Source organism: Anomaloglossus baeobatrachus, chromosome 5 (genome assembly GCF_048569485.1).
Source record: "Anomaloglossus baeobatrachus isolate aAnoBae1 chromosome 5, aAnoBae1.hap1, whole genome shotgun sequence".
Lineage (NCBI taxonomy): Eukaryota > Metazoa > Chordata > Amphibia > Anura > Aromobatidae > Anomaloglossus > Anomaloglossus baeobatrachus.
Genome location: NC_134357.1, coordinates 299,874,187 through 299,901,006, shown reverse-complemented (window position 1 = coordinate 299,901,006; position 26,820 = coordinate 299,874,187). Strand labels below are relative to the sequence as shown.

At 45.5% G+C, this 26,820-nt stretch overlaps 1 protein-coding gene across 4 annotated transcripts in view; it reads left to right on the top strand.

Moving 5' to 3' along the window:
• Positions 1-26,820, top strand: part of CASKIN2 (CASK interacting protein 2) — an 81,193-nt gene that overhangs the window by 39,687 nt on the left and 14,686 nt on the right. For all 4 annotated transcript variants that reach the window (XM_075349646.1, XM_075349647.1, XM_075349648.1 and 1 more), the window contains 16 exons: positions 7,469-7,566; positions 7,646-7,791; positions 15,413-15,508; positions 15,993-16,123; positions 16,222-16,330; positions 16,430-16,538; positions 16,639-16,733; positions 16,818-16,935; positions 17,020-17,139; positions 17,226-17,344; positions 17,436-17,481; positions 17,631-17,707; positions 20,719-20,829; positions 20,917-21,018; positions 21,421-21,559; positions 21,662-23,128. In XM_075349646.1, the coding sequence (XP_075205761.1) occupies positions 7,469-7,566; positions 7,646-7,791; positions 15,413-15,508; positions 15,993-16,123; positions 16,222-16,330; positions 16,430-16,538; positions 16,639-16,733; positions 16,818-16,935; positions 17,020-17,139; positions 17,226-17,344; positions 17,436-17,481; positions 17,631-17,707; positions 20,719-20,829; positions 20,917-21,018; positions 21,421-21,559; positions 21,662-23,128 (3,083 nt within the window). The remainder of the gene's footprint in view (positions 1-7,468; positions 7,567-7,645; positions 7,792-15,412; positions 15,509-15,992; positions 16,124-16,221; positions 16,331-16,429; positions 16,539-16,638; positions 16,734-16,817; positions 16,936-17,019; positions 17,140-17,225; positions 17,345-17,435; positions 17,482-17,630; positions 17,708-20,718; positions 20,830-20,916; positions 21,019-21,420; positions 21,560-21,661; positions 23,129-26,820) is intronic.

Here is a 26,820-nt window from a genome sequence, read left to right as displayed (position 1 = left end):
ACCATCAGTGTGTCAGTGTTTTTCCTGGATGGCTCAATAACTATTTTACACAGCTTCTTCTACACTCTTCAGTGTTACACATACAGCGCACAGATGCCATACATGTACTGTACGTATTTTTCATGGACCCATAGACTTGTATTGGTCCTTGTCACGGACATGTCTCCGTGTGTTTTGAACAATTATATGGTCCCTGTGAAAATACTGACCTGTAAGCAGCCCTATAGATTATAACGGATACATGGGATATCCGTGAAAACAATGGCTACCACATGTACTGGAAAACCCGGACACTTGAAGGAAGCCTTTTGGGTTCTTTAGAATAGATGTGGCCTCAGTTGTCCCATTGCTTTTAGCTACACAGTAAGACATTATTGGACACTGGCCATATTGACTAGCGGTAGCTGAAATTTGATTCACTGTATAGACCTGCCTGCAGCATTTTAGAGAGAACCGCCACATTGTTTATGTTCAATTGCGGGAATTAGGATTGTGTAAAATACACTAGCATCAATTGACCTTAAAGGGAACCTGTCAGGTGCAATATGCACCCAGGACCACAAGCCGTTCTGGGTACATATTGCTAATCCCTGTCTAACCGTCCCTGTATACACTAGCATAGATAAAGAGATATTTAGAAAAAATATTTTTAAAGATCTTTTATCATATGCTAATGAGGCCAGTGACTAGTCGAAAGGGTGTTACTTCCCCTGGCTAGTCGGCCCCCTTAGAATGTTATTATGTCCCTGCAGGCGTGCTAACATGCTAATGAATGCGCATCGTCAGAGGATCAACTCTCTGCTGCCATCGCGTCTGAGTCCGGCTCAGTGCACATGATCCCGGACTTTCGGTCATGTGCACTACATGAGTTTGAAGCCAGGACTCGTACACCCGGTGGTCATGCCCACTATGAAGTTGGGTGTACTAGTCCTGGCTTCAAACCTATGTAGTGTGCTTGACCGATAGTCCGAGATCATGTGCACTGAGCCAAAATCAGGAGTCAGACGCGATGGCAGCAGAGAGTTGAGCGCGACCATCCTCTAACGCAGCACATTCATTAGCATGTTAGCACGCCCACAGGGGCATAATAACATGCTATGGTGGCTGACTAGCCAGGGGAACTAACCCCCTCACGACTAGTCGCTGGCCTCATTAGCATATCATATGGGATCTTTAGAAATCATTTCTGTAAAGATCTCTATCTATTCTACTATAGGCAGGGACTGCTAGGCAGCGATTAGCAATATGCACCCTGAACTGCTCGTGGTTCTGGGTGCATATTGCACTTGACAGGTTCTCTTTAAAAATGTGTCATGATTTAGGATTAGATTACGGGATTGCCATAGTTTCAAAATGTAGTGATATTTTACACCTTATAAAAGACTTCATCTTCTAGTCTCTTATGTTTGTGCACACGAAGACCCACTACTAGAGGAGGAGGTAAGTGTGACGCCCTGGCAAAACCAGGTAGTCACAAATGGGCCCCTGCATAACCCCTTCCCTCACTAGGAAACACACAGCCGACCATTAAACCCTAGTCACCCCCTTAGGGAAAGATAGACACACCAGTGGGAGTGACCAGGCGGTTGGAACATGCCCACTCAGGGGTCCAAACAGCCCGGGGGCGGGAAAGGAGTCAGAAAGTTTGAAGAGGAGTGTGGGCTGGAGCTAGGGGTAGCTCCAGCAGTGAAGTCCAAGTTGAACGTTACCAGGGTAGGAGCCCTGGTGCCTTAGCTAGGAGGCAGACGGTGGTCTCCGTCAGCAGAAGACGGCTCGGTGGAACCGAGGTGGACCGGGCCAGGGTTGTAGCCCGCCGGTACTGACATGGGGAACCGACCAGGAAACCGTAGCACAAAGGGGGGTACTCGGACCCTGAAGCCAGGAGCCAGAAACAAGTGGAACTGGTTAATTAACCGATTGAGGCCAAGACTAGAGGTCCTGTCCCACCCAAAGTCCCTCATAGAAGACAACAGCCCACCGATTTAGGGATAAGAGGTCACTGCCAAGGCCCATAGATCCCACGGGCCAGCGTCTGCGGGCACGGCTCCTTAGGCCACATCCAGCCGGGAGCGGACTCCTACGTTTCAAACTGGGAAGTCTTTTCTACTTAAACAGTGCAGGAAAAGGATAGAGACCACCAGCCGGGTGGGGGATCCCGAACACAACCGGCCGCGGCACCGGCCACCACCACCTTGGTTTACCAGAGACTGTGTGTTTTACTAAAAGTGAGTACACCAGCACCCCCTGCGGTCGTCATTCCCCCTGCACCAGAGCCATCGGGTCCCGGGGCCACCATCCCTGCCCACGGAGGGGTTAACATCTTGCTGCACAACATCTCCCTCGGGTGCCCTGTAACAGCAGCGGTGGTGTCCCACCTCACTACACACCGTGGGTGGCGTCACAAACTTATTACGGCCTAGCCTGCACATCTACGTCCCCCCATTTTATTCGGCGTGTCCGCGAGACCCCCTGGATCCGGAGACCCTCGAGCCACCATCCCTGAAGGTCCGGGCCCGAGCAACGACCGTCTGCTGGCACGGGGGCGGCACCTAAGCATGTCCTTAGGATTGGTGGCATGGATTTGGATAAGCTTCACCTTATTCTTCCCTCTTATAAAATCATCAGACCACTACAGAAAAACACTGCATCCTGCATTGGTGATATATATAGTTTAAAAAATGTGTTATACCTAATTGCTGAAGGATGGATCCTTGTCACACTATTTATCTCAAAAATTGGGGTGCACATCCAGTGTCCTGGCATATGTGCAGTCACTCTTGTAATAAATGGGCAATATGGAACCTGAAACTTGTGGTTTGGAAGCCATAGTGAGTTGAGCCCTGCATATGAATTATTTTGATTTTTTTCGAAGGTGCAACTTGTGAAAGTCAGACTCAGAGGCATACATAGACAAAAATGTTACCCCATACACAAAAAAAAATTGTCAGAGTAGGTGGAGTCATATTGCATAGGCACAGAAGAGCGTATCTCCCAACTTTTATAGACTGGGAGATAGTCATGTATTGGAGCATAAACACGATAACTGTGCCCCTACTGCAGCCCATTAGCATTTTCATCCACTACAATACCCTATTCGTAGCCAACAGAAATGATGCTCCCAATGCACAGCATCAGCGTGATAATCCCACAGTGATAATGCCCAACACTCTAGATATGATGCAATCAACAACATGTTATGATGGTGCCACAGTGACTTCCTCCCACGTCTGATGCTGCCACAGTGCCCCCAATATCATTTAATAGTCCCCAAACAATATGATGGCGGCCTCCACAGGCCACACACAGTTTCATGGCTCCCACAGTGTGATGTCCTTTTAGTTCCCTCAGAGCTACATAGGTTGAAAAAAAGACCTAGGTCCATCAAGTTAATAATAATTAATAATAATTTTATTCACTTATATAGCGCTATTAATTCCACAGCGCTTTACATACATTGGCATACAATACATACAAGTTCAACCTTCATCCACAGATTATACATTTCATCACTAAAACATTTATAACCAACAATGTTATGTACTGAGGAAATCATCCAGCCCTTTTTTAAAAGCTGTTATATTATATGCCATTACTACCGTACCTCTTGTGGTAGGGCATGCCACAGTCTGACTGCTCTAACTGTAAAGAACCCTTTCCTATTTAGCTCCTGGAATCGCCTTTCTTCCAGTGCATGTCCCCTGGTCCTTTAGTATTATTTTCTGGAAGGAATAAGTCATGTACCAGTCCTTTATATTGACCACACATGTATTTATACATATAAGTGAGATCTCCTCTGATATGTGTTTTTTTTCTAAGCTAAACAGATCCAACTTTTTCAACCTGTCATCATATGGGAGGCCTTCCATTCCTTGTAGTAGTCTAGTTGCCCGCCTTTGAACTGACTTTAACTTCTGAATGTCCTCTTTAAAATGTGGAGCCCAAAACCAGATCCTATATTTTACATGTGGCCTTACAAGTCTACTACGTGTACCCCTTTCCACATGTAACGCTCCATGGAATAAATGGCGCTATAATAAATAATAATAATAATAACAAGTGAATTATAGAGGGGTAATAATACGTTGGGATCACGGGATCTAATCTCTCTTTTTATACACCCTAGAATCTTGTTTGCTTTAGCAGCTGCTGCTTGACATTGAGTGCTGCTGCTCATCTTATTTGTAATGAGAATAGTCCTTCTTCTGTTCTGTAGTCCCGAGTTTACTTCCATTTAATGTATACGCAGCTATAGGATTACTCCATCCTATGTGAATTACCGTATTTTTCGGACCATAAGACGCACTTTTTTTCCCCCAAATGTTGGGGGAAAGTTGGGAGTGCGTCTTATGGTCTGACTATAGGGCTGCGGCCGGGAACGAGGGTGCTGCGGTGGAGCGGGTCATCGGGGGCACGAGCAGGCAGCAGCAGCGCCTGCCGTGACCACGTGGGCCCGCTCATTACATATGCACGCCCATCCTCCCGCCCATCTCTCAGCGCTGAAGCCGGTACTGACAGGTGGGCGGGAGGACGAGCGGGGACGCGCGCATAGTAAAGAGCCGGTCCGCATGATCACCCCTGGCAATTACAGCCTGGAGTGATCATGTGCGGCTGTATTCACTGCCCCCCGCGCGTCATCATCAGCGCGGGGTGCAGTGAATCAGTACACTCACCCGTCCCCGTGTGTGGAGCCGTCCCCCTGCTGCACGCGATATCTTCCTGTCTGTGCCGGTCAGCTGATCGGCACAGACAGGAAGACATCGGGTGCAGCAGGGGAACTGCTCCACACACACGGGTCATTGCCGCTGAGAGGAAGATGATCGGTGCTGCAGGGAGTGAGGAAAAGGTGAGTATAAACGTTTATTTTTTTTCTCTGTGCTATAGGATACAGGCCATATACCAGGATGGTATATGAGCACGATGGGGGCATATAGCAGGATGGGAGTATATGAGCAGGATGGATGGAGGGGTATATGAACAGGATGGGGGTATATGAACAGGATGGGGGTATATGAACAGGATGGGGGTATATGAACAGGATGGGGGTATATGAACAGGATGGGGGTATATGAACAGGATGGGGGCATATAGCAGGATGGGAGTATATGAGCAGGATGGATGGGGGGTATATGAACAGGATGGATGGGGGGTATATGAACAGGATGGGGGTATATGAACAGGATGGGGGTATATGAACAGGATGGGGGTATATGAACAGGATGGGGGTATATGAGCAGGATGGGAGTATATGAGCAGGATGGGAGTATATGAGCAGGATGGGAGTATATGAGCAGGATGGGAGTATATGAGCAGGATGCTGGTATATGAGCAGGATGGGGGTTTATAGCAGGATCATATACAAGGCAGGAGGATCATTACCAGGATGGGGTACCTTAGTAGAGAATTTGGGGACATTACCCCCATAACAGTGTCAGCAGCAGATTCTCGCCCCATAACAGTGTGTCATGACCACATTTTTTTGCTTAAAGTTTTATTTTCCTATTTTCCTCCTCTAAAACCAGGGTGCGTCTTATAGTCCGGTGCGTCTTATAGTCCGAAAAATACGGTACTTTACATTTATCCACATTAAATCTCATTTGCCAAGTATGTGCCCATTCCGACATCTTATCCAGATTGTTTTGTAATCTTGTACGATCAAGGTCAGTTTATAATATCCTACATAGTTTGATGTTGTCATGAAATACTGACACTTTACCATCAATCCTATCTACAAGGCCAATAAGGCTAGTTTCACACTTGCGTTGTGCAGCATCCGTCGCATTGCGTTGTGTGACAGATGTAACGGATGCGTTGCATATAGTGGCACAACTGATGCGACGGATGCTGCAAAACAACGGAATCCGTTGTAGCTTTTTATTCAACAATTACTCAACTAAGCATGCGCAGTTGTGTAAAAACTGATGCGTCACAGGAATCCGTCAAATGATGGATTCCGCCACCATAGGCTTCCATTATAAAAATGGACGCCGACGGAATCCAGCACATTGCGTTTTTTTGACGCTCAGGGAAGCGCAGAAAAACGCTGCATGCTGCGTTCTTTCCGCCCGGGGGATGCAACGCAGCGTCGGCCGGCGGATGCAACGCAGGACCATCAGTCACAATGCGTCGTCCATACAAGTCTATGGGAAGCAGCGGAATACGTTAACGGATTTTGCTGTTTTCCAAAACGGCGGATTGCGACTGAAGGTAAAAACCGCAAGTGTGAAACTATCCTAATAAAGAGATTAAAAAAAAAAAAAAAACGGTCCTAGCACAGATCATTGCGATACCCCACTGCTGACTATAGCCCATACATTTAGACCCACTCAGTATGATGTCCCCTTGGACCCATTACATGTTCTCACACAGCATCATGGTTCCTACAATCCCCCTACAAGTAAGGACAATACTAAATAAATAATAAAAAAAAACAAGTCTTTTGAAAGATCCTTTGATGGAAAAATAAAAATGTTTCGAATTGCAGAAAATGGTGACAATCTTTTTTTTTTTTTTTTTTTAAATACAAGCTTTTGAATTTTATTTTGTTCACTCCTTAGATACAAAATTTTAATGGATTTTTTTTTTTATTGCTATAATTGCGCTGATGTGAAAAATGATGCCAACAGGTCATTTGTGCAACACAATGAATGCTGTAAAAAGAAAACCACACAAAATATTGTGGAATTGCATTTCTTTCACCATTCCATGATGCTTGGATTTTTTTTTTCCTCATTTTTTAGTTCCTAGTATGGTAAAATGAATGGTGTAATTCCGAATTACAACTGTTCTGCAAAAACAACAAAGCCTTATATGGTTCTATAATGTTCTATTATAAACATTATGCCTCTTGAAAGATGACAAGGCGACCTCTTCCAATTGTACCCTATACTACATTAATTGGTATTAATAAAGTTCCTATGATTAAAAATGGTAATGCAGAACCGGCTAAGACCCTGCACATATTTATCCAATTGTGAGAAAAAAGGTGATCAGAATCCTGGATCATATATTACTGCTAGTACTGTGGTTATTATTGTCATATCATAAGGTTTCAGCGCACATCTTGACCTCGCCACTTTGCAATTCTGAGACCTTGACACGGCTTGAAGTGTTGGTTATAGTGAAGAGGCTGGAGATATATTACGCTATGGCAGAAAAAAGGAGACAAGACTGGGAGCAGTGGGGTGGCCGAAGATGTTAGTGTTGAGTTGAGATATTTTATTTACTTTGCCGGTACTGTTTCAGTTGGTGTACGAACCATACAGACCCTTGGTAGGACCTTGGGATTGCCTGTATAACAATGCTGAGGACACTTTCTAAAAGAAATGGTATCGTAACTCAGTTGAGACCTTCTGCTAAGTAGCAGTGAGCTCTACTTTTTTATTCCCGTTCTGGGAAATACCAGTAGTGTCACATTTTGCTGATTGGTAATGCTCCACTTTTAGTCAGCTGCCGGTCTGTTCTCTTGTAGGTTTTCCGCTTTGCATCATGCAGCTCTTAGTGGCAACTCTGAGCTATTGCTGCTACTTCTAGAAACACAGGCAGCTGTGGACATCAAGGATGGCAATGGTGAGTGTGAACCAAGTGCATCTTCTGGGGTATCTGAAAGTTGTCTGGCCTTCTACTAAAGGCATTCTTTTCTCTCCAGGAATGCGTCCCTTACACTATGCTGCATGGCAGGGCCAGCCAGAGCCCGTGCGGCTCCTTCTCCGAGCAGCTGCCAGTGTCAACACTGCTTCCAATGATGGACAGATACCCTTGCACTTAGCTGCTCAGTATGGACACTATGAAGTAGTAAGTCGCACCCATTCTTCTCTATCTCTTCTAATATGAAAATATCAGCTATACTCCCTCCGATATTTTGTTATACGTTTACCAGAGATTTATTAGTTTTCTTTGGCGCTCCATTGGGAGACCCAGACAATTGGGTGTATAGCTACTGCCTCCGGAGGCCACACAAAGCATTACACTTAAAAGTGTAAGGCCCCTCCCCTTCTGCCTATACACCCCCCCGTGGGATCACGGTTCCTCAGTTTTCAAGCTTTGTGCGAAGGAGGTCAGACATCCACGCATAGCTCCACTGTTTAGTCAGCAGCAGCTGCTGACTATGTCGGATGGAAGAAAAGAGGGCCCATACTTGGGCCCCCAGCATGCTCCCTTCTCACCCCACTTTGTGTCGGCGGTGTTTGTTAAGGTTGAGGTACCCATTGCGGGTACAGAGGCTGGAGCCCACATGCTGTATCCTTCCCCATCCCCCTTCGGGCTCTGGGTGAAGTGGGATTTTCCGGTCTCCAGGCACAGAGACCGTGCTCCGTCCACAGCCCCTGGGGAATCTGCTGGATATGGAGCGGAGTATCGTCAGGGACAGGGCCCTGCTACACCAAGGTACTCTGTGTCCCCGTACAGACCGCGCACACACTGCAGCATTGCTGGGTGTGTTAGTGCGCCGGGGACAATAGCGCTGCTGCGCTTGTGCCACGCTTCCACAGCTTGCTAAGGGAGTTTATGTGTGGAGGAACTGCCGTGCCGGCCCCTGCTGGCAGTTTTTACTGCGACGCGGCTGGGACTTGTGGTGCGCCGGGGACTTCCGCGCTGGCAGTGCATATTTGTCGGCCGCGCTTTTTACTAGAGTCCCCGGCTTTTGCGGCCTAGTTCCGTTTCGTTCCCGCCCCCAGGCCTGCCAGTCAGGGGAAGGGCGGGACGCTATGCAGAACGTCAGCGCTGAGGGCTGGAATCTGCTTTACATACTCCAGCCCTCACATTGAACACAGTGGGAAGCCAGTTTCCCGCACTTTGTCTGAGGCACGCCCACAGTCCGCCCCTCTTCACAGAACGCCGGCAGCCATTCCTGAGGTGCAGGCTGAGCTGGAAAGGGGAGACAAGTTTTGGGAGACCCAGGCACGGGATTCTGGCGACTACAACCCGCTTTTAGCGGGCGGTAAGCGGCACCTTCGGTGCTGACCCCACTAGTGACGAAGTGTTCAACTGTATTTTTATGCTTGCATGTTATACATTGCACTAAACGGTCGCTGGTGATTCTTGGCTATATACCCTCCTGGATTACTCTGTGGAGAATACAGCATGCCGTCCGCAAAAAACAAGGGTGCCAAGGCACAGGCTTTTTATGCTGCTTGCACCGCTTGTGAGGCTGTTCTACCGGCAGGTTCCACTGACCCCCATTGTGTGCAGTGTTCGGTCCCTGTGCCCCCTGCTCGGCCGGGGCCTCTGCTGGAGGTGTCCCAGAGAGATCCACCTGTGAATACTGTCCAGGTGACGGGGACAGAGTTTGCAATTTTTGCGGATAGATTATCTGTGACTATGTCTCAGATTCTAGAGACTTTGCAGTCTAGACCAGTAACTCAGACCATGGGCACTGTTGATTCATTGCTCCCTGGCCCCCCTCAGTTGGAACAGCTCCGGGCTCCGGGGGTGTTCCACGCATCCCAGGGTGATGGCTCTGACACGGACGACAGTCCCAGACAGCCTAAGCGAGCTCGCTATGAGCGGCCCTCTACTTCATCACACTGGTCAGGGTCCCAGCAGGAGGACTCTCTGTGTGATGAGGCGGAGGTAGCTGATCAGGATTCTGATCCTGAGACCGCTCTCAATCTGGATACTCCTGATGGTGACGCCATAGTGAATGATCTTATCGCGTCCATCAATAAAATGTTGGATATTTCTCCCCCAGCTCCTCAAGTGGAGGAGTCAGCTTCACAGCAGGAGAAATTCCATTTCAGGTATCCCAAGCGTAAATTAAGTACTTTTCTGGACCATTCTGACTTTAGAGGTGGACTCAGCAAGAGTCCACTCTTCAGATCAACGTTCTGGAGATCAGAGCAGTGTATCTTGCCCTACAAGCCTTTCAGCAGTGGCTGGAAGGCAAACAGATCCGTATTCAGTCGGACAACTCCACAGCGGTGGCATACATCAACCACCAAGGAGGAACTCGCAGTCGGCAAGCCTTCCAGGAAGTCCGGCGGATTCTGACGTGGGTGGAAGACACGGCTTCCACCATATCCGCAGTTCACATCCCAGGCGTGGACAACTGGGAAGCAGACTTCCTCAGTCGCCAGGGTATGGACGCAGGAGAATGGTCTCTTCACCCGGACGTGTTTCAGGAGATCTGTCGCCGCTGGGGGATGCCGGACGTCGACCTAATGGCGTCTCGGCACAACAACAAGGTCCCAGTTTTCATGGCACGGTCTCACGATCACCGAGCTCTGGCGGCAGACGCCTTAGTTCAAGATTGGTCGCAGTTCCAGCTTCCTTATGTGTTTCCACCTCTGGCTCTGTTGCCCAGAGTGCTGCGCAAGATCAGGTCCGACTGCCGCCGCGCCATCCTCGTCGCTCCAGACTGGCCAAGGAGGTCGTGGTACCCGGATCTGTGGCACCTCGCGGTAGGCCAACCGTGGGCACTACCAGACCGATCAGACTTGCTGTCTCAAGGGCCGTTTTTCCATCAGAATTCTGCGGCCCTGAACCTGACTGTGTGGCCATTGAGTCCTGGATCCTAGCAGGTTCAGGATTGTCTCAAGGGGTCATTGCCACCATGAGACAGGCCAGAAAACCTACTTCCGCCAAGATATACCACAGGACGTGGAAAATATTCTTGTCTTGGTGCTCTGCTCAGGGAGTCTCTCCCTGGCCATTTAGATTGCCTACCATCTTTCCTTCCTGCAATCCGGGTTGGAAAAAGGTTTGGCGCTCAGCTCCCTCAAGGGGCAAGTCTCAGCGCTATCGGTATTTTTTCAGAAGCGCCTAGCACGGCTTCCTCAGGTACGCACGTTCCTGCAAGGGGTCTGTCATATCGTCCCTCCTTACAAGCGGCCGTTAGAGCCCTGGGATCTGAACAGGGTTCTAATTGCTCCCCAGAAGCCGCCTTTCGAGCCTATGAGGGATGTTTCCCTTTCTCGCCTTTCACAGAAAGTGGCCTTTCTAGTAGCGGTCACGTCTCTTCGACGAGTGTCCGAGCTAGCAGCGCTGTCATGCAAATCTCCCTTCCTGGTGATTCACCAGGACAAGGTGGTTTTGCGCCCTATTCCGGAGTTTCTCCCTAAGGTGGTATCCCCGTTTCATCTCAATCAGGATATCTCCTTGCCTTCCTTGTGCCCTCGTCCAGTTCATCAATGTGAAAAGGATTTGCATTTGTTGGATCTCGTGAGAGCGCTCAGGATCTACATTTCCCGCACGGCGCCCCTGCGCCGCTCGGATGCACTCTTTGTCCTTGTCGCTGGCCAGCGTAAAGGGTCGCAGGCTTCCAAGTCAACCTTGGCTCGGTGGATCAAGGAACCAATTCTTGAAGCCTACCGTTCTGCTGGGCTTCCGGTTCCCTCAGGGCTGAAGGCCCATTCTACCAGAGCCGTGGGTGCGTCCTGGGCATTACGACACCAGGCTACGGCTCAGCAGGTGTGCCAGGCGGCTACATGGTCGAGTCTGCACACTTTTACCAAACACTATCAAGTGCATACCTACGCTTCGGCGGACGCCAGCCTAGGTAGACAAGTCCTTCAGGCGGCGACTGCCCACCTGTAGGGTAGGGCTGTTTTTACGGTCCTATCACGAGGGGTTATTATACCCACCCAGGGACTGCTTTGGGACGTCCCAATTGTCTGGGTCTCCCAATGGAGCGCCAAAGAAGAAGGGAATTTTGTTTACTTACCGTAAATTCCTTTTCTTCTAGCTCCAATTGGGAGACCCAGCACCCGCCCTGTTTGCTTAGGGATTTTTGTTTTTTCGGGTACACATGTTGTTCATGTTGAATGGTTTCGGTTCTCCGATGTTCCTTCGGATTGAATTTGTTCTTAAACCAGTTATTGGCTTTCCTCCTTCTTGCTTTGGCACTAAAACTGAGGAACCGTGATCCCACGGGGGGTGTATAGGCAGAAGGGGAGGGGCCTTACACTTTTAAGTGTAATGCTTTGTGTGGCCTCCGGAGGCAGTAGCTATACACCCAATTGTCTGGGTCTCCCAATTGGAGCTAGAAGAAAAGGAATTTACGGTAAGTAAACAAAATTCCCTTCTTTCTTCACTTATCGTGTGATTTGTGGCAGTTGCATAAAGGAAACTTTCCTATATTCAAGGAAATTGTAGCAATTATCCAATAAAGTGCATGTTATCAGAGTGTGTATATAGATAGATAGATAGATAGATAGAGATATAGATATCTAGATATATATATATATATAGATAGATAGATAGATAGATATATGGTCCCTTATACTTCTATTCTTATGTAAATTCCTTCCAAGCTTTAACAATAATACAGAAATTTTATAATACTTCTTACCTCTATCATAAGTGCTTGCAATCCAAGCTATTGCTGTTATTATATGTATGTTCAGTACGCACCCGCAAGACTGTCTGCAGCAGGTGGGCATGTTTCCTCACTTATGCAGTATGCATAGTTCAGACCACATTCTGACTAGACCTGCATGGCCTTGCTTAAAGGCAACCTGTCACCGGATGTTAATATGCAAGAGGAACAAACCATGAAAAAGAAGCAGGAAAGCCACTGCATGGCACCTGTCTGAGCACACTCTGAACATCAAACAAAGACTGGAGAACAAGGAGTAAAGTGCAAATATGTTTAATAAATAGCAACTGGCACAAAGGAATCAGCGGCAAAAACATGATTTCATGTTTGATGTTCATAATACTTACATAACGGTCGGTGCGGAGCAGACTGGTTGGATGGGCGTCTCTGTTCTCCGGGTCCTGTGCCTCCTCTTTCGGCCATCTTTGTTCTCATTCTGAAGCTAGTGTGGATGACGCGTTCTACGTCATCTACACTAGCCGACAGTAAAGGTCATGCGCAGGCGCACTTTGATCTGCCCTGCTCGGCAGATCAAAATATTGTAGTGCGCCTACCCCTACATTACACCCCTACATTACGCTGCTCTCAGATTAGGTAGCAAAAACCACTGAATATCTGCAGTATCATGTATTATTTTATAGTGCTATTAATTTCTAGGGCATAGTAATTATGAACTGCAAATACATCATATGAATTATAACCCATTAACGAAAACTGACATAGAAGACGACAGCGCCCTACTAGAAAATGCTGATGATTACAGTCTACATAGGAAATGACCAGTAGATGAGGGTAAACTGTGTTTGGTTAATGAGAACAATCCGTTCTGTGAGTGTGCTTGTTAACCAAGTTACTTGTTCAGCAAAGCAAAATTTCCCATAGGAAATCATTGCAATGCAGACAATTCATTCCACAACCTGTTAAATGTCCCATTTTTCACATGCACAAACACGCGCAAACACACATATTATGCTCACCTTACCTTACGATCCCTCACCGGCCTCATGGAATTTGTAATTCGCCCGTACACGCTGTGTATCGGGTAACCATCGCGACCGATGCCGGACCTTCCGCTCCCAGCGTGCTGAAGTCAAAGGCAGGAGCCGCTTGCTTCTGATTGGCCAGCGTGCTGCTTTAGAGTAGCGGCTGACAGGGGAAGTTCCTCCCTCGTCGCTACAGGATGTGTATTGGGTAACCATTGCGACGAGGGAGGACCTTCCCCTGTCAGCCGCTACTCAAAGGCAGTGCGCTGGCCAATCAAAGGCAAGCGGCTCCTGCCTTTGACATTTGGGAGCAGCGGAACACAGCGTGTACGGGCGAACTACAAGTTCCATGAGGCCGGCGAGGGAATGTAAGGTAAGGTGAGCATAGTGTGTGTGTGTGTGTGTGTGTGTGTGTGTGTGTTTGTGTGGACTGCAAGAGCGGGTTAGAGCACAGTGGATGTACGGAACTGGAAGTGTGTGCGGTGAGTATTTTGCTCGTACACCAAAGCTTTCTCGTAAACCGATAAACCGAGTTACAAATTTACAGCAAGCTTTGCTCGTTCAGCAAAATACTCGCTAACTGGGTTACTCATTAAGCGAGGTTCCACTGTATATAGTTCTGTATACAGTTTAAGACGAGGCTCTTCGTTACTTGTGAAAGATTGGCTGGTGGAAGAGTCCAGTGTTTTGTTGAAACCAGGGGTCGGGAACCTTTTTGGCTGAGAGAGCCATAAACTCCACATATTTCAAAATGTAATTCTGTGAGAGCCATACTCCCCAGGAAGGAGCAGTGGTGGTGGAGTGGCTCAGAAGGTCCAAGGAGGCAGGGTAGGCGATGCTGTAGGCATGGAGGAGGAGATTCAAAGCAGCCTGCAGTCCACCGGCTACTGCGGGTTTGCCACCACAACAGCTCAGGAGCCCACAGTATCGCTGACCATGCACCACCACTGCCGTCCCAGTAAGCCATATGCAGTTTGTAAGACGCACCCCCATTTTTCCCCCAGTTTTGGGGGAAAAAAGTGTGTCTTAAAAAACAAACAAACCGTATTTTCCAGGTTTATATTAAAGATTTGTCTGCGAGCCAGATGCAGCCATCAAAATAGCCACATCTGGCTCGCGAGCCATAGGTTCCCGGCCCCTGGTCTAACGGGATCACATAGGAGAAATCTTGGCGACAACACTGAGGGACAGGAGGTATTTGTAGATAAGAGTATAATGCCGGCGTCACACGGTACGATATATCGGGCGATATGTCGGCGGTGTCATGTCGTAAGTGACGTACATCCGGCATCGTTTGATATATCGTAGCGTGTGACAGCTATGAGCGACAATGAACGAGCAAAAATACTCACCTTATCGTTGCTTGTTGACACGTCGCTCATTTTCAAAAAGTCGTTTCTTCTTCTGTGTGCCGGTTGTTCATCGTTTCCGGGACAGCACAAATCGCTCCTTGTGACACCCCGGGAACGACGAACACAGGTTACCTGCATCCCGCCGGCAATGCAGAAGGAAGGAGGTGGGCGGGATGTTTACGTCTCGCTAATCTCCGCTCCTCCACTTCTATTGGTCGGCCGGTGTGTGACGTCGCTGTGATGCCGAACGTCCCACCCCCTTCAGGAAGAGGATGTTCGCCGCCCACAGGGAGGTCGTCCAGGAGGTAAGTTCGTGTGACGGGGTTAACGACTTTGTGCGCCACGGGCAACTATTTGCCCGTGATGTACAGACGACGGGGGCGGGTACGATCGCTCGTGCAATTGCACGATAGATCGTACCGTGTGACGCCGGCATTAGAGTGACGTATGACCGGGTGGTTACACTACCAATCTAAGAGTTATTTCTTATCCAATGGGTACTTGATAACTTGTTTAGACTGGAGATCCCCATTAGGCTTGTTACAGCTCAGTGTAAGTACTTTTTAGGAAACAACAATTTTTGTAATCCCTGTGTTGGTGCTTCAAATCACCCTTTGCTAAACAACTTTTCAGATCTCTGTTTCTGAATAAAGGTTGAGTTGGCTTTTGGATATAAATGCAGACACACTTGCGTTGTCAGGATTTTGAGTAGCATTGCGCTTTAAATTTATTTTTATTTATTTTTATTTCCTTTTCTTTACGACTAGTCTGAGACCCTTTTGCAGCACCAGTCCAATCCATGCCATGTCAATAAATCTAAGAAGACACCATTGGACCTGGCTTGTGAATTTGGGAGAGTAAAGGTATGACTGTTTATAGTAATTGTTGCTTTTCTCTTTTTCTCATTGCTATATATTAGCTTCCTTTTATAGCTATGATTTTAACACGCACAACTTTAGGCAAAAAGATAAGGATAGGTCAAGCCTTGAGTCGGAAGAACATCAGTGAAGAACATCCTATGATTTCTCCCTTTCCTATAGTATAGTATCCAAAATACATTCATAAAGTGTAGAAATATTGATCAACTCTCAAGGGTCTATGGGCAGCCCTTGTTTACGCTGTGAAAAATAGCCTGGCTGCAGAAAAAGACTCTTTGAGCCAATATGGCCTAGTGGAATGTGCCCCAGTCACAGTATGTCCAGAGACATTTGAGATCGATTTGGTGGAACACTGGAGTTCCACAGAAACCATTGTGGGAATCGCTGGTCTACAGCATCCTATATTCCTCTAGTACTAATCTCACTTTCAAGTCTAGATAATGTATTGTCTCCTTGAATTGATCCTTAGGTGGTGCAGCTGCTCCTGAATAGCCATCTGTGTGTTTCTTTGTTGGAGGGCATATCCAAAGATCCCACAGACCCTAATTTTACCACACCTCTGCACTTGGCAGCAAAAAATGGCCATCGGGAAGTCATCAGGTGGGTGGATGGTCCAAGTTGCACTAAATTATCTTGCGATCTGTGTCTTATTAACACTTGTGCTGAATATGTACTACATATATTGCCTTTTTTACCAGACTGCTCCTAAAATCTGGCATTGAGGTTAACAAAGTGACAAAGATGGGCAGTGCTCTGCATGAGGCATCACTGTGTGGAAAGACTGAAGTTGTGAAGCTGCTCATAGAGGTAGGAAATATCGATGTGTATAACCCCAAGACCTGTATCCAGGATTATGTTTTTGGGTTTTTTTCTAATGAGTAAGCCTGCTCTATCTTCCTTTTCTAGAATGGCATAGATGTAAATATCCGAAACACATACAATCAAACTGCTTTGGACATTGTTAACCAATTCACCACCACTCATGCGAGTACAGACATAAAACAGCTTCTTCGAGGTATTTGTGCAAGTCATAAGAGTGTGACATGGTGGGATTTAACTAGTGGAATCATTGAAATATTTGTGTGTCATAAAACAATGTACACTCTTCATTGCAGAAGCATCTGGGATACTTAAAGTTCGGGCCCTGAAGGATTTCTGGAATGCTCATGATCCAACTGCTCTGAATATCCGGGCTGGAGACCTTATTACGGTAGTGACTACATTCTTCTATAGCTTTTGTTTAATGGTAAATATATATTCTTTTATTTTTCATAACAACATATTTTGACTACAGGTATTGGAGCAACATCAAGATGGCAGATGGAAAGGTCACATCCATGACGTACAGAAGGGAACTGACAGAGTGGGGTTCTTCCCTCCTGCAATTGTAGAGGTCATCACTAAACGGCTTGGTGAGAATTCACACCAATCTATAGAAGGAAGCAGACTTTACTGCCTGATTTCTTTGTTCTAAGTGCCTAATGTTTGTTCATTAGGTTCCACGCTTTCTCGTAATACCACAACTTCTCATCAGCGTGTGGCAAAGCCACTGCTACACCAGCATAGTCAATACAGTACAATAACCAGCATTGGTATTCCCCCTGAATACAGTGGAGGTAAGTAATGGTGTCAATATGACTGTTCTTCTCATCATGTCCATATGTAATGCTGTTGATCATTTTCCTTCCATGTGCATTTCTAGCTGGTGACCGTCATAGTGTGGGCAGTGAGGGAAGCCTGGGCAGTGTACGCAGCGCTGGAAGTGGCCAGAGCTGTGAAAACAGTGGCATGAGCTCCACTATTCTCATAGAGAATGCCCAGGTATCATTCATGAACAAAATTTGCTTTTTAATTTCTCCGTCGCTTCATTTCTTCCTCCCTTTCATTGGACATTTTGGTTGTCTTCTTTCAGAACCTACATCATGGCTACGACGATCATCATAACAGAGTGTTAGTTGGTAAGGATCAGTCTAATCTTGTCAGTTCTGAGCTTGTACGCAATTAATATTCAGAATCATTCTGATTATACTGATGATTACAGTAGTATTATTATTTTATCTGCGCATCATGTCGCTTTGTATTAAAAATGGCACCTCATCCATTTCAGGCACAGCTCCTCCAAGTCATAAGATGCATTCTGTTCATGTGGTGGAGAAAGACCCAGGATCATATTTGCAAGGAAAGGTATGTTGTGGTGGAAATGTATAGTCTTACATCAGCTGCTCACATTACAGTATACAATGTGTTTATATTGCGTCATTAAGATGACCGGTGAAAGAAATGCAGACAGGCTAGTTCAGGAATGTTCATTATTCGTACAGAGTTAGCACGTACGGAAAAGCTACATGCACACAGAATACCTACCCATGATGCTCATTATTATTTAGCTGAATTTTAGTTAAACAGGTGGTTCACTAACCAGCAATAGTGGCCACATCTCCGTAAAACTTTTGTTTTTCAAATACCTTGTTCAGCCAATTGTGCCTCATTCCATTGAGTGACCAAACCCCCCAACACCCGGGCTCCGTGACCTCTGAAATTCGGTGATGTCAGGTCAACTTCTTCTCCTCTTTCTGTTCTCCATGCTTAGTTTGGCACACCCAGAAACACAATGCAAAGACTGAGTCAACTTCTCCCCTTTGTATATGGTTTCAGGTGTGATTTTCATATTGCCCACACCTGTTACTTGCCACAAGTGAGTTTGAATGAGCATTACATGCTTGAAACAAAGTTGTTTACCCACAATTTTGAAAAGGTGCCAACATGATTGGGGTTTTGTGTGAAATTATGTCCAATTTGCCTTTTTTTCTTTGTTTTTTTTTGTGTTGTTCTGATACAGTGGAACCTTAGTTAACGAAAACAATCCGTTCTGGGAGTGTGCTTGTTAACCAAGTTAAGGGTACTTTACATGCTGCAACATCGCTAGCGATCTCATTAGCGATGTGAAATTCTAGATCGCAAGTGCGATCTTTCGAGATCGCACATAGGTCATTTTACGCATGTGCTATCTCGAAAGATCTAGAATTTCACATCGCTAACGAGATTGCTAGCGATGTCGCAGCATGTAAAGTACCCTTTACTCAAAACAGCAAAGCAAGATTTTCCATAGGAAATCATTGCAATGCAGACAATTCGTTACACAACTTGTTAAATGTCCCATCCTGGTCCCCTATTGTGCCATTCCACACATGCACAAACTCGCACACACTCGCACAAACTCGCACACACTCACACAAACTCACACAAGCATGCATGCACACGCACATATTATGCTCACCATACCTTCCGTTCCATCGCCAGTCTCCTGGGACTTGCTGTTCGCTAGTACGGGCTGTGTATCTGGTAACCATCCCGACGAGGGAGGTACTTCCGCACCCAGAGCGCTGACGTCAAAGGCAGGAGCCGCTTGCCTCTGATTGGCCAGCGCGCTGCCTTTGAGTAGTGGCTGACAGCTGAAGTTCCTGCCTCGTAGTGATGCTTGCTGATACACAGCCTATACTGGAGAACTACAGGACCCAGGAGGCCGGCGATGGAACGGAAGGTACACATATTATGCTCACTTTACCTTCCGTTACATCGCCGGCCTCCTGGGTCTTGTAGTTCGCCGCGAGGAGTCCTCCCTCGTCGCGATGTACCGGCGAACTATAAGAACCATGAGGCCGGCGATGGAACGGAAGGTAAGGTGAATATAATACTGTATGTGTGCGCGTGCGTGTTTGTGTGTGTTTTGTGCGTGCTTGTGTGTTTGTGTGGACTGCAAGTGCAGGTCAGAGCGCGGTGGATGTACGGAATCGTAAGTGTGTGCGGTGAGTATTTTGCTCGTACAACAAAGCTTTCTCGTAAACCGAATTACAAATTTACAGAAAGCTTTGCTTGTTAAGCGAAATTCTCGTTAACTGGGTTACTTATTAAGCGAGGTTCCATTGTATGTGTGTGATGTGTGTAATTGCAATAATTTTCTGGGAGAAATACTGCTGGAATAATTTCAAGTGTGCCACCAACATTTAGAGGCAGGGAAAAGCTACAAAAATATTTATTATGTGATAAAACAATACTGATACCTGAAGAAGAAAAAAAAGAAAAAAAACAGGAACACACACACACACACACACACACACACACACACACACACACACACACACACACACACACACACACACATATATATATATATATATAAATTATATATATTAAGATATATTATTAATTATATATATTAAGATATATTAAGATATATTATTAATTATATATATTAAGATATATTATTAATTATATATATTAAGATATATTAAGATATATTATTAATTATATATATTAAGATATATTAAGATATATTATTAATTATATATATTAAGATATATTATTAATTATATATATTAAGATATATTATTAATTATATATATTATATATATTATTAATTATATATATATTATATATATTAAGATATATTTATATTTGTTCCTGGGGTTTTTTTTTCTCTACAGGTATCAGTATTTTATCACGTAATAAATATTTTTGTAGTTTTCTTTTCCTGCCGGTTTTTCCCTGCCTCTTGTTTTTTGCGTGAGAATTTTTATTTATATTCACGATCACTTCTGCAATTATCTGGGGAAAAAAGAGTTCTTTTGCTTTTTATTTATTCTTTCTACATTATCGTTTTGTACTATGATTTCGCATTTGTATTATGAGTGTTTTTTTTTTTAATTTCTTAGGCTTTATATCTAAACCTTTCCTGCATTCTCTTCTTGTTTAGTGCTGTACACAGCTTGTTTGGGCGCCCTGCGGAGAGGGAAGCGTAGTCTTTAAATATGGCCCCATATGGTTTGACGCAGAAAATCGAACTCTCCCTGAATTCTTTGCATTAGAAAGTTATGCTGAGCTGCTTTAGTTGTTTTGGCATTGAGGCATCTGATCCCAGAAGCAACCAGGAACTTGAGACTGTTGCTCTGGGCTATTATTCAAGGTGTCACTCAGGATTAGTGTCCCATACGTAATTCAGTGTATTTACAAAGTTACTCAACCTGAATAAAAATCAAATATAGGTGCACAGTTTAAAATATTCAGAAATGGGTTCTGGGGAAATATATTATTGATATTGACAGTCATGAGTCGTGTTACATAATTTAGACATTTTTGCTTCTTGTCATCTCAACAGACTATATACATTGTAACCCTTTTGTCTGATTTATCTATAGGACGCAGAGCTTATATATTGCTGGCTTCGTAGCTTCCAGCTGGACATGTATGTAGGGAACTTTTTGTCCGCAGGCTATGACCTTTCGACAATCAGTCGCATGACCCCAGAGGTGAGGGCAATTAAGCAGTAACAGGATCACACACAAAATTCAGCCATCATTTTGTAGATACTCCATTAACTCCCTTTTATTCTGTAGGATCTCACAGCAATTGGTGTAACGAAACCTGGGCACAGAAAGAAAATTTCTACTGAGATCAGCAGGTTGAGCGTTGCAGATGGACTTCCTCAAAAAACACCAGTGAGAATTCCCTTTAGTCTTCCTAGTCACCACCTTCTATTTTTAGGTTTTGGGGTTTTTTTTGTATCCCCAATCATTCATACAGACCTCATATTTTATGTTTGGCGCAATAAAAGTGTCACATAAAGCCAATTAGAGGTCCTGGGGGAGAGGACTCCATTCGAGCTTTGGAAACTGAGATGTGGGAATGTATGAAACGTAACAAAAATGCATGGAATTCATTTAGATTAGGGGTGCACCACCTGCGGCATGACACAGAGATAATAGTTTAGAAAGAAGTATCTGTAAGAAGATATCAGATATTTAAATAAAGGCTGGAAAAACAAGGGCAAACTCTTAACGGAGAGGAGCCCATATCCTCTCACAGCAATGTAAAGTGTCTTTTCTCGCATGGTTATTTAGGTAGACCTGTGGGATTGGCTTTCTCAGTTGGGGCTCCCTGAGTACCACAAGCAGCTGTCAGAGAATGGATATGAATCTCTTACCAGTGTGACAGAACTGACGTGGGAGGACCTGCAGGAAATTGGAATTCATAGACTAGGTAAAAGATTGTCCATGAAATGACTTTTAGTTGCTTCATTCTGGTTCTATGTAAATTCAGTAACTTATGTATAACTAAAATGATTTTTATTATATTTCTCAGGTCACCAAAAGAAGTTACTTCTGGGCGTCAAACGCTTGCTTGATCTTCAAAAGGGATATACAAGTGGGGGCACCTTAAGGTCTAGAACATCACGTTCATTGTCCTCTGTTCCTGTAGTAGAGCACCTTGAAAATGGAGAACCACCAGTTACACCCAAGCTACAGACTTTTCAAAATGTGGAGTTAAGCCGGGAACTCCAGAGCGCATTAACACATGGCGGAGAGATGCTGTGTACAGGAAGGCGTTCATATAGTCAAGAGAGTATTAGTTCTCGTTCGCAGGGCTCAGGTCACTCTCAAGACTCTATGACTTTCCAAGCACCAGTGCTCACTAACTTTAAAGTTTTGGACTCCAGTTTACCAGAAAGAAACTTACCAGAAGGAATGGACCAATTACAAAGTATTGCAAATGGTTGCTCTGTCCGTCCAGAGCCGCCTGTGCCTCCTCCAAAGCCTTCTATGAAAAAGCGTTCATTGAGTGAATGTCGCTATGCATTATCAGATGGAGAACCAGAGGAGGACGAGAAGACAGTAACTCCAGGATCAGTGACGCTGGGCTCTTATGCTACACTTACTCGTCGTCCAGGTCGTAGCTCCCTCACAAATGGGCAGCCAGTAAAGAAAGTCCTGCGTAGTCAATCTTTTGCTGTACGTGCTCGCAGGAAGGGTCCACCTCCCCCACCTCCTAAGAGACTAAGTTCTATGTCTAGTGTGGATGGTGGAAATAACTCTGTGAAAAGCATAGCAGCAAATCTGGAGGGACAGCTGGAGTTTAAACCAACTGAACTTTCTAAAACTGAAGTCTTGGAGAATGCTGGGGCTCGCAGGAGAACAGTGAGTGAATCGGCCGCCGGAGTGGAGGGGAGATTATCATTGCCACTTGCAGTAAGACAAGAAGAGGAGAAAAAAGAGGAAACTATCTCATCACAGCATAGCTCAAGTGAGAGCATTCCTTTTGCTGAGGAAGGTAACCTTACCATTAAACAAAGGCCCAAACCACCATCAACCAAGGCAGAGTTTCTCACAGCAGCAGAACTGTTCTCGGCGGTGCAGTCACAAACTCCTGTACAATCACAATCCAGCTCTGAAGCACCGCAGAATCCAGACACAAAAAAAGAGGCTCCTATAATAGTCAAACCCCTTATAAGTCCTAAGCCAAATTTTGATGCTAAATTACTTACTGAGACTCCTGGCTCCAAAGTAAATGCGGAGCTGGAATTCAACCTCACCGAATCTGATACAGTGAAGAGAAGGCCAAAGATCAAAGACAAAGAGGCAGGCAGCCCTGAAGAAGCAAATCTCAAGAGTCCAAGTACCCCTGTACCATTAAGCACTTTATGTGGTCCTCCAGCACAAGATAGTGTTGTGAACAGAATAGCCAAGATTGAGAAAGGTCCTCTAGGTTTGGAAAGAAGAGACAAACATCAAGAAGAAATTGAGAAGCGAAGGGAAAAAGTAGAAAAAATAGGTACTGTATGCAGTCAAGAATACAGTGTAAATGATTTCCAGGCATTTAATGCTTTTGCTGATGAAAGTTAACAGTTTTGTGTTTCTTTCGGTCATACTTTCCTATTGAACTAAATATGAGATGTACAGTCAATGAACAAAGCACTCCAAGTCCTTTACTTCAGGGATCGCACTACATAACCATTAATGCCATCTTCTGAACCTTCCTTTTTTATATATAGTGGGTACAGAAAATGTAGAAATTTTTGCAAATTTATTAAACAAGAAAAACTGACATATCACATGGTCATAAGTATTCAGACCCTTTCCTCAGTAGTTGAGTAGAAACACCCTTTTGAACTAGTACAGCCATGAGTGTTCATGGGAATGATGCAAAAGGTTTTTCACACCTGGATTTCGGGATCCTCTGCCATTCTTCCTTGCAGATACTTTCCAGCTCCATCAGGGAAGATGATGAATGTTGGTGGACAGCCATTTTCAGGTCTCTCCAGAGATGCTCAATTGGGTTTAGGTCAGGGCTCTGGCTGGGCCAGTCAAGAATAGTCACAGAAGCCACTCCTTTGTTATTTTAGCTGTGTGCTTAGGTTCATTGTCTTGTTGGAAGGTGAACCTTCGACCAAGTCTGACGTCCAGAGCACTCTGGAAGAGGTTTTCTTCCAGGATATCTCCATACTTGACTGCATTCATCTTTCCTTCAATTGCAACCAGTCGTCCTGTCCCTGCAGCTGAAAAACACCCTCGTAGCATGATGCTGCCACCACCAATTTTCACTGTTGGGATTTTATTGGGCAGGTTATGAGCAGTGCCTGGTTTTCTCCACACATACCGCTTAGAATTATCACCAAAACGTTCTATCTTCATCTCATCAGACTAGAGAATCTTATTTCTCATAGTTTGGGAGTCCTTCATGTGTTTTATTGTTAACTCTATGCAGGCTTTCATATGTCTTGCATTGGGGAGAGGCTTCCGTCAGGCCACTCTGCCATAAAGACTGGTGAAGGAATGCAGTTGACTTTGTGAAACTTACTCCTGTCTTCCTACTGCATCTCTGGAACTCAGCCACAGTGATCTTGGGGTTCTTTTTTAACTGTCACCAAGGCTCTTTTCCCACGATTGCTCAGTTTGGCTGGACGACCAGGTCTAGGAAGAGTTCTGGTGGTCCCAGACTTCTTCCATTTAAGGATTATGGAAGCCACTGTGCTCTTAGGAACCTTGAGTACTGCAGAAATTCTTCTGTAACCTTGGCCAGATCTGTGCCTTGCCACAATTCTGTCTCTGAGCTCCTTGGGCAGTTCCTTTGACCTCATGATTCTCATTTGGTCTGACATGCACTGTGAGCTGTGAGGTCTTATATAGACAGATATGTGCCTTTCCAAATCAAGTCCTATTAGTTTAATTAAACACAGCTGGATTCCAATGAAGGAGCAGAAGCATATCAAGGAGGATCACAAGGAGATGGACACCTTGTGACTTAAATATGTGTGAGCAAAGGGTCTGAATACTTATCAGCATGTGATATTTCAGTTATTGTTTATTTAATTTGCACATTTCTGTTTTGTTTGTTTTTTTTGTCAAGATGGGGTACAGAATGTACATTAATGAGAAAAAAATGAACTTTTTTGAATTTACCAAATGGCTGCAATGAAACAGAGTGAAAAATGTAAAGAGGTCTGAATACTTTCCGCACCCACTGTATATATAAAATTATATTTTCTTATGTCTTCGACAGGCGCATTGTTGCTTTCCCAAGTGCTTAGTCCCATTTGGCCCTAAAGAAAAAAAAATTGTCTGAGAAAATGAGTGCTGCTTTTGTCTTTTCACTTTGTATGCTATTACGCCTTGGGAGTGTCACTGGCACCTCCTCCTTTTTATTTTAGAAAACCCCTTTTAGTTTGCAGCTCTCAGATCTCTAAACTAATCTTGTTAAAGGGTTTGTTTAATTTTCGCGGAGCACACTGCTCTCCAGCTTGCCAACATCATAGTTACTTGGGGGTGGACTCTACTTATCGAGTGACAGTTCAGGTCATTAGCATTGTTGCGCTACTGGCCTAATGTGTGCATTATAGGGGAGGCTATAAAAGGATCTGAAAGTGGCCGGGACCAGGAGCTGAAAATGTGCTCCGGCCAGACTCCGTGCAATATGAAACCAATTGTTGATGCTGCGCACATTCAATTACCGCGCAGCAGTGACCAGTTTCCCAGATAATGAGCAATTAACAATAAGGTAAAAAAATTAAAGATTTAAGTTTAATGGGGCAAATTTTTAATAAGGAAATTAAGTTGCCTGTGTTTAGAAGCACTTTGTTCACTTACCCATTTTGAAGATGGGAATAACCCTTTAATAGCACTTCTATAAAAATCGGTGGCATTGTAACTGACGTGGATTACACTGCCATTAACTCCCACTGATCCTATCCAGGGTTTCTAGGAAATGTCAGAATATTTTAAGAGTAGATGGGTATTTCTCCAGCATATGACAAGAAATTATCTTTCGTGTGGAAATTGTTTCGTAGGCAACATTTTGATGGACGGTGATGGCCATATATGATATTTCTTTATCGTTCCTTTGGGAGACCCAGACCATGGGTGTTTAGCTTCTGCCTCCGGAGGACACACAAAGTACTACACTTAAAAGTGTAGCTCCTCCCTCTGAGCTTATACAACCCCTGGTAGCCAGTCCTTGCCAGTTTATTGCTTTGTGTCAGGAGGCATACATCCACACATGCATTCTCATCTGATTTGTTTGACTTTTGGAAAGAGTTTGAAGAAAAGCGGGTCCATGTCTGGACTCCCGGCATGTCCCTTCTCACCCCACTGTGTCGGCGGTGTTGTTAAGGTTGATTTACAAGGCTGCAGCCTTACATGCCGCGCTCCTTCACCATCCCTTCTGGGCTCTGGCTTGAAGTGGGAGCCAGCACGGTCTCCATGCCTGGCAGGAGTCCGGTCTCCATCCACAGCCCCTTGAGGATTCTGTTGGACCGGAGCACTCATCCCCAGGGACATGGCCCTGCGTCTCAGTAGCTAAGTACCTGAGACATTTGTTGGCGGTCCCGGTTCTTTATTGAAGGGGAGAGTATGCTGTATGTGATTGTTTTAACTTTTCCGGCGGGTTCTCTAGCTTTTGCCTGAGAACCGCGCCGATGGTGCCTGCTTGTCGGCCTCGCCGCTTAAATTTAGGCCCCGGCTTCGCCGGAGGCCTAGTTTCATTTTCCTGCCCTCGCATGTCACTTATGCAGAGGGACAGGTTCGGCTCCTCCCGGCGGCCATTCTACACAGGGCTGCTGGGGCGTCCCTCCTTCCCTGCAGGTCTCTATAGCCCTCCAGTTCCCGCTCTTTTATAGGAACGCCCTCTTCTCAGGCAGAGTTCACTCTGCTCTGGGACATCCTGCATTCTGCATCTCTGCTGAGGTGCTGCGACTGGGGGACCGGGCTTCGGGATCTGGAGGGCACACAACACCGCGCTCAGCGGTCTGGTAAGCCACAGCCGGTCTCCGGTTGTGGACCTCTGTATATTCTCCCTGGGGTTCATTCTCTCTAAAGCCCCCACTCCAGCAGCATGTCTCATACAAGGAGCAAGGCTCCAAAGCTTTATTCTGCATGCACTGCATGTAAGCTCCTGCTGCCTGAGCCGAGCATTTATCCACACTGTGATGGTTGCTCTAACTTGGCGGTGCCACAGCCTGGAGTCTCACC